General features: G+C 57.2%; 1 protein-coding gene across 1 annotated transcript in view; it reads left to right on the top strand.

The window, feature by feature from the left end:
- Positions 1 to 31: 31 nt before the first annotated feature.
- Dmtn (dematin actin binding protein) overlaps positions 32 to 6,164 on the top strand; it is a gene marked incomplete at its 5' end in the record, with an annotated part of 12,883 nt that continues 6,750 nt past the window's right edge. The window contains 8 exon segments of the mRNA XM_005373902.2: positions 32 to 106; positions 483 to 638; positions 1,547 to 1,591; positions 1,846 to 1,945; positions 2,205 to 2,261; positions 2,891 to 3,043; positions 4,576 to 4,700; positions 4,869 to 4,974. Of these exon segments, the coding sequence (XP_005373959.2) occupies positions 32 to 106; positions 483 to 638; positions 1,547 to 1,591; positions 1,846 to 1,945; positions 2,205 to 2,261; positions 2,891 to 3,043; positions 4,576 to 4,700; positions 4,869 to 4,974 (817 nt within the window).

Genomic DNA, 6,164 nt, shown 5'->3' on the forward strand with positions numbered 1-6,164 from the left:
CGCCCACTCGGCCGCCTTCTGCTCTCCCCAGCACCCTCTTACCTCCCCCGGGAGCGTCAGCTCCTCCCGAGACTCCAGTGTGCCTGGCTCTCCCTCCAGCATCGTGGTGAGTACCTGTGGCGGCCAGCAGCACCCTCAGGCTGGGAGGAGGGGGGTGGGTGCCCAGGTCACTCAGAGCCCCCCCCGTGCACCCCACGGCTGTCCTGCCGGCGCAGGCAGGCGGAGAGAACCCAGAGATCCGGAGGAGGCTCCCCGGCCCCCCTCAAGGTCTGCTCTGGTTGCTCACAAAGTGCGACGCAAAGAGACTGTCATTTATTTTAAGGTGACGTCTCAGTCTTTAAAATAACGGAGCCCTTCATGTGTGCGACCTGACAGCTCAACCGGCTGTCTGAATTCTTGGCTGCAAGCAAAGCGGCCGGTGGGGCGAGCGTCCTGGGCGAGGCCCTCGGCACATCCGGTGCATTGGTGCTGTTTCCCCTCAGGCCAAAATGGACAACCAGGTGCTGGGCTACAAGGACCTGGCTGCCATCCCCAAGGACAAGGCCATCCTGGACATCGAGCGGCCGGACCTCATGATCTACGAGCCCCACTTTACCTACTCCCTCCTGGACCACGTGGAGCTGCCCAGAAGCCGGGAGGTGAGGGGTCCGTTTGGACGCAGGCCACAGGGTGGGGAATGGAATCCACTCACGCCGTCCTTCTTGGCGGCCGGCATCGGTCGCAGGAGCAAGGGCATGGGACACAAGAGTCACGGCATGGAGTGGATCAATCATCCAGTGTTTACGCGGAGGGGCGGTGGCCCACGGCTGGGGTGTGGCCCGGATGTAGAGGGCAGGGGAGGCCGGGGCTGAACTGCAGCAGCGTGGGGGAGGGGGTTCTGTGGGAAAGAACAAAATGTGCACAAGGTGAAGGGCGGACGCCCCAGCTGAGGGACCTGTGGAGGCTGAGGCCTCCGTTTCTCTCCGGTAACACAGAGCTGTTAGTGCTGCCTGTCCATCCCACAAGGTGGTCGTTGTGATGAGTCAGTGTGTGAACAAGTCTTCTCTCAGAGAGGGATAGTGCCAGTCAGGTGCGGTGGTGCTTGCATGTAATGCCAGCACTCGGGAGGCTGAAGCAGGAGGATTGCTGGGAGTTCTCAGCCGGCCTGGCTACATAGTGAGGTCAAGGCCACCCCGCAGGCATAGAGAGATCCTGTCTCAGAGTGGGGGAAGGGTGGTGTTATGGCGGAGCAGTGAGCTGGGGCATCAGAACTCAAATACCAGGTCCAGGAGCCTGAGCTTTGTCCTTGGCTGCATGTCGGGCAGCTCACTGCCGTTCCTGGCTGGGCTCTGAGGACAGGGTGTTGCTAGTCCGCAGTTGCCCCTTGGAGCACCGGGCATGCAGCTCCAGGTCATGCACTACTCTGGCTTCCAGTGGAGAGCTTAGGGCAGTGCTTTCCGGGCTGGGATTGGCAGGGGTCTAAGAGAAGAGAGGTGCGGCAGCCTCAGACCCCAGGGAGGGGGCTTTAATTCTGTGCTAGTGACTGACCAGTCCTCTCCATCCACAGCGCTCTCTGTCACCCAAGTCCACGTCCCCCCCACCATCCCCGGAGGTGAGTGTGCCCAGCCTTGCTCTGATGGGGCTGCATCCCCCCACCCCACCACACGTCCAGTCGAAGCTCTGCAGAGCCCAGAGGACGGCAGAACCAGCAGGTTCCGGCTGGTCCCTGCCCGCTCGGTGGCCACTTCTCTGGGGCAGGCAGTGCCTGTGGCTGGGGCGGGGAGGACAGCAGAGGGTGGCGCTCCAGGAAGCTGGGGGTCGGAGGGGGCGCGGGAGACCTGGGAGCTGCACGCTTCTTCTCTGCAGGTGTGGGCAGAGAGCCGGACCCCGGGGATCCTCTCCCAGGCCTCAGCCCCGAGAGTCACCGGGACCCCCCGCACCAGCCTGCCACACTTCCACCACCCTGGTAGGTTTCCCAGCTGGCGTGGCTGCATCCTTCCCTGCGACCGCTCTGTTCTCGTACTCCTGGTCCCCCTCCTTTGGGGCATGAACTCGCCACAGCCTCAGCTGGACCCCGTGTTCCCGGGGCCCTGCACCGTCCTCCCTCTCCCTGAGGAGCGCCAGGACCTCCAGTTCTGCCTCAGCTCTGGGCACATTGTCTGTCCTCGTGCCCCTGGGATTTCCTGCATCAGCGTGTCCTCAGCTGCTCCTGTTCTCTCTCTCAGAGACCACCCGGCCAGATTCCAACATCTACAAGAAGCCGCCCATCTACAAGCAGAGAGGTAAGGGGCCCCTTCCTGCCATGTCCTGGGGGCTGTGCTGGTGCCACAAGAATAACTGTTCATAACAGCGTGTCTGACATGAGGGCACGCATGCGTAATCCCAGCATCCTGGGAGGCTGAGGCAGAAAGATCACAAGTTTGAGCTCAGCCTGCAAAACTTAGCAACTTAGTGAGACCTAGTCTCAAAAGGACAAAAAAGCAAAATAAAATAAAAAAGCCAACAAACAAAGCCAGGTGTGGTGGCGCACACCTGTAATCCCAGCACTCTGGAGTATGAGGCAGGAGGATTGTTTGGAGTTCAAGACCCCCCTGGGCTACAGAGTGAGCTCAGGGCCAGCCTGAACTGCATAGTGAGACCCTGTCTCAAAAAGACAAAAAAACCACAAAAAGCCCAACAGACAAACAAAATATATTTGTATGATGTAATGCTCAGTGCAGAGGCCCTGGGTCCATTCCCAGTATTGCTGACACACACACCCCCGCCCCAAATGTCACATTGGGCATTGGCCCTGTGCTTGCTGCTGTGCTTTACATCCGGGACCTCACCGGTGCCGGGGACAAGGGCAGCTGCGTGGACCCGGCTGGGTGGCCTGGGTGGCTGTGTGTACAACTTTGGTCTCCATCCACAGAGTCCACGACGGGCAGCCCTCAGAGCAAGCACCAGATCGAGGACCTCATCATCGAGTCGTCCAAGTTCCCTGCAGCTCAGCCTCCGGACCCTAACCAGCCAGCCAAGATCGAGACTGACTACTGGCCGTGTCCCCCATCGCTGGCCGTTGTGGGTAGGAAAACTGGAGACAGGAGAGAGGGAGGCCAGGGCCCTCCCGGCCTCTCCCTGTGGGCCCTGTTCAAGCCCCCAGCTCAGCTCCTCCCCACCCCCACCCGTCCCTCTTGGGCTTTTGGCCTCTCCAGCCTTTCCTCCCATTCATTTAACTTTTCTCCCTTTTTGCTTTGACTCTTGTTATTGGCATTGTCTGTAGTCCATGGTGAGCCTGTTCCTGGTGGGGAGGTGGCCCACGTCCTGACACATCTTAACTTGTCCCTGTCCCCGTCCTTCTCTCCCTCCCTGCTTCTCCCAGTTGTTTCTTTGATCCCTCAGCAGATATTTCCCAAACTCTTGCTGAGTCTTGGGCCCTGAAATCTGAGCTCTGGAAGAAAGATAAGTGACAGTGGGCAGTGCAGGGGCACATCTGTAATCACGCTGCTAGGGAGGCTGAGGCAGGAGGATCAAAATTTCAAGCCCAACCTGGCCAGTTTAAGGAGACCCTGTCTCAAAAAATAGAAAGAGCTGGGGTATAGCTTAGTGGTAGAGCACTCTGGGTCCCATCCCTAGTACCGGAAAAAAAAAGAAAAAAAAAAAATATATATATATAATTTAAGTCATATATATGTGTTTCTTACCCCACCGCAAGGCACACAAATGTTTTGTTTTGTTTTGTTTTGTTTTTTTCTGGTACTGGGGATCGAACTCATGACCTTGCGCTTGCTGTGCTTTACATCCGGGACCTCACCGGTGCCGGGGGCAAGGGCAGCTGTGTGGACCCGGCTGGGTGGCCTGGGTGGCCTGGGTGGACGAACTCAGACCTGGGCAGGCACTGTGCCGCTGAGCTAAATCCCCAGCCCCCAGAAATGTTATTCTGTTATTATTTTCGGTGCTGGAGACTGAGCTCAGGACCGTGTGCATGCTAAGCGTGTACTTCATCTCTGAGCTAGGCTCCTAGTCCTATTTTATTTTATTTATTTATTTTTGTTATTGTTTTTGGGTCAGAGTCTTGGTATGTGTTCAGGCTGCCCTTGAACTCACTGTGGAGCCCACCCAGGCTGGCCTTGAACTCACAGCGATCCTTCTGTCTCAGCCACCAGAATGTTGGGAGTAGAGGCATGCACCACCATACCTGGCTCCTATTTTATTTATTACTATTGTTTAAATTTGTAGTGCCCGGTACAGTGGCTCACAGCTGTAGTCCAAGTTTACTTGGGAGACCAAGGCAGGAGAGCTCTTGAAGCCAACGTCAGCAACATAACAAGACTTTGTCTAAAAATATATATATTTTTTTAATTTAAAAAGCTACAAACAAAGAAGTTATCTGGGCATGGTGGCACACACCTGTGATCCCAGCACTCAGGAGGCTGAGGCAGGAGGATCATTGCGAGTTCGAGACCAGCCTGGGCTACAGAATGAGCTCAAGGCCAACCTGAACTGCATAGTGAAACCCTGTCTCAAAAACACATAAAAAAGAAGTCATAGCACCTCTGAGTACCTAGGAGGCGCATGAGCGCAGGCTGAGTGGCCTCTTATTCCTGTGTGTCCTAGAGACCGAGTGGAGGAAGCGGAAGGCATCACGCAAGGGGGCAGAGGAAGAGGAGGAGGAGGAGGATGACGACTCTGGAGAAGAGATGAAGGCGCTCAGGGAGCGGCAGAAAGAGGAGCTCAGCAAGGTCCTGGCTGCCCTCACCCCACCCTGTCTCTGAGTGGAGGCTCTGGGCCAGCAAAGTGCCCTCCTTGGACAGGGGACAATGTCACCTGCAGCGTGCCTCACTCTCCACCTTTGGAAGATGAGGAATGGGGGTCTGAGACTCAGCCGCATTCTCCTTTCTCCTGCTCAGGTTACTTCCAACTTGGGAAAGATGATCTTGAAAGAAGAGATGGAGAAGTCATTGCCGATCCGGAGGAAAACCCGCTCCCTGCCTGACCGGACGCCCTTCCATGCCTGTGAGTGTCCTGCATAGTGCTGGGGTCGCCTGGCCAGACACGGGCGACTCCCTGCACTGCTAGAGCCCTTAGGAGGTTCCGGCCCATAGGGTGGGCCTCAGCCCTGGCCCACAGTGGCGGGAGGGAACATCTGCTCCAGCAGGATCAGTGGTGTCATTCCATGTGGCCGATGTGTGCCGAGGATCTGCCACGCACAGCTGCCGGGGCCGTCACAAGTGCCCAAGAGTCTGTTCCCCAGGAGCGTGTGTTCGGTGGGGAAACGTGGTGTGGAGCCTGGGATTTTGCTTTTGTCTTTGTGTTTGTGTTTGGTACTAGAGATTGAACAGTGACAGCCCTGAGGCTGAACTGAGTCTGGAAGGACGTGACAGAGTGAGGAAGGCAGCTGGGGATTTAGCTCGGCGGCACAGCGCCTGTCTGGCAAGCGCAAGGTCATGAGTTCAATTCCCCGTAACAGGGAAAAAAAAAAACACAACAAAAAAAAAAACCAAGTGAGGAAGGCAGAGTGAGTGGGGACGGCCACTTGCAGACGTCAGGGACAGCCTGGAGCACAGGCTGGGGCCAGAGACCCTCCTAGCTAGGAGTGCAGTGTCCTGCACAGGGAGGCGGGCGTGTGGTGGGCCGGGCTCTGCACGCCGTGCCCCTGCTTATCCTGGGCTTCCCAAGGCCCCGGTGGCCACAGAGAGGGGGAAGGGGGGTCTGAGGACCCTGAAGTGGGGGCCAGGAGGCTCTCAAAGCCTAGCCTGGGAGGCCGGGCTGTGTCTCTTCCTCAGTGTCCCTCGGTCAGAGCAAGTCACCAAGCAGCAGGGACACAGGCTCCACTTCTTGGCTAAGGGGCTGCGGGGGCTCACTGCAAAGCAAGCAGACGAGAGGACATGGCGTCTCCTGAGCCGCTGTCCCACTCGCCAGTAGTCTGCTTTGGACTTCCATCACTGTACCAAAGGGCTTGAGGCGGGTTAACCCAACAGAGAGAATGGGCTTCTGTAGCTCCTAGGAAGTTCAAGAGCCTGCATTCAGTGATGGCTGTTTTGCTGGCAGAGTCCTGAGGTGGCATAGCCACCCTCCATGGCAAGAGACAGAGAGAGAGGGAGAGAGAGAGAGAGAGAGAGAGGGAGAGAGAGAAAGAGAGAGAGAGAGAGAGAGTATATGTGTTAGTGTCTGTGTGGCCTTCCCCCCTCTTTTTTTTTTTTTTT

This window comes from Chinchilla lanigera, unplaced genomic scaffold, assembly GCF_000276665.1.
Source record: "Chinchilla lanigera isolate Chin_1 unplaced genomic scaffold, ChiLan1.0 scaffold00002, whole genome shotgun sequence".
NCBI classification, from domain to species: Eukaryota; Metazoa; Chordata; class Mammalia; order Rodentia; family Chinchillidae; genus Chinchilla; species Chinchilla lanigera.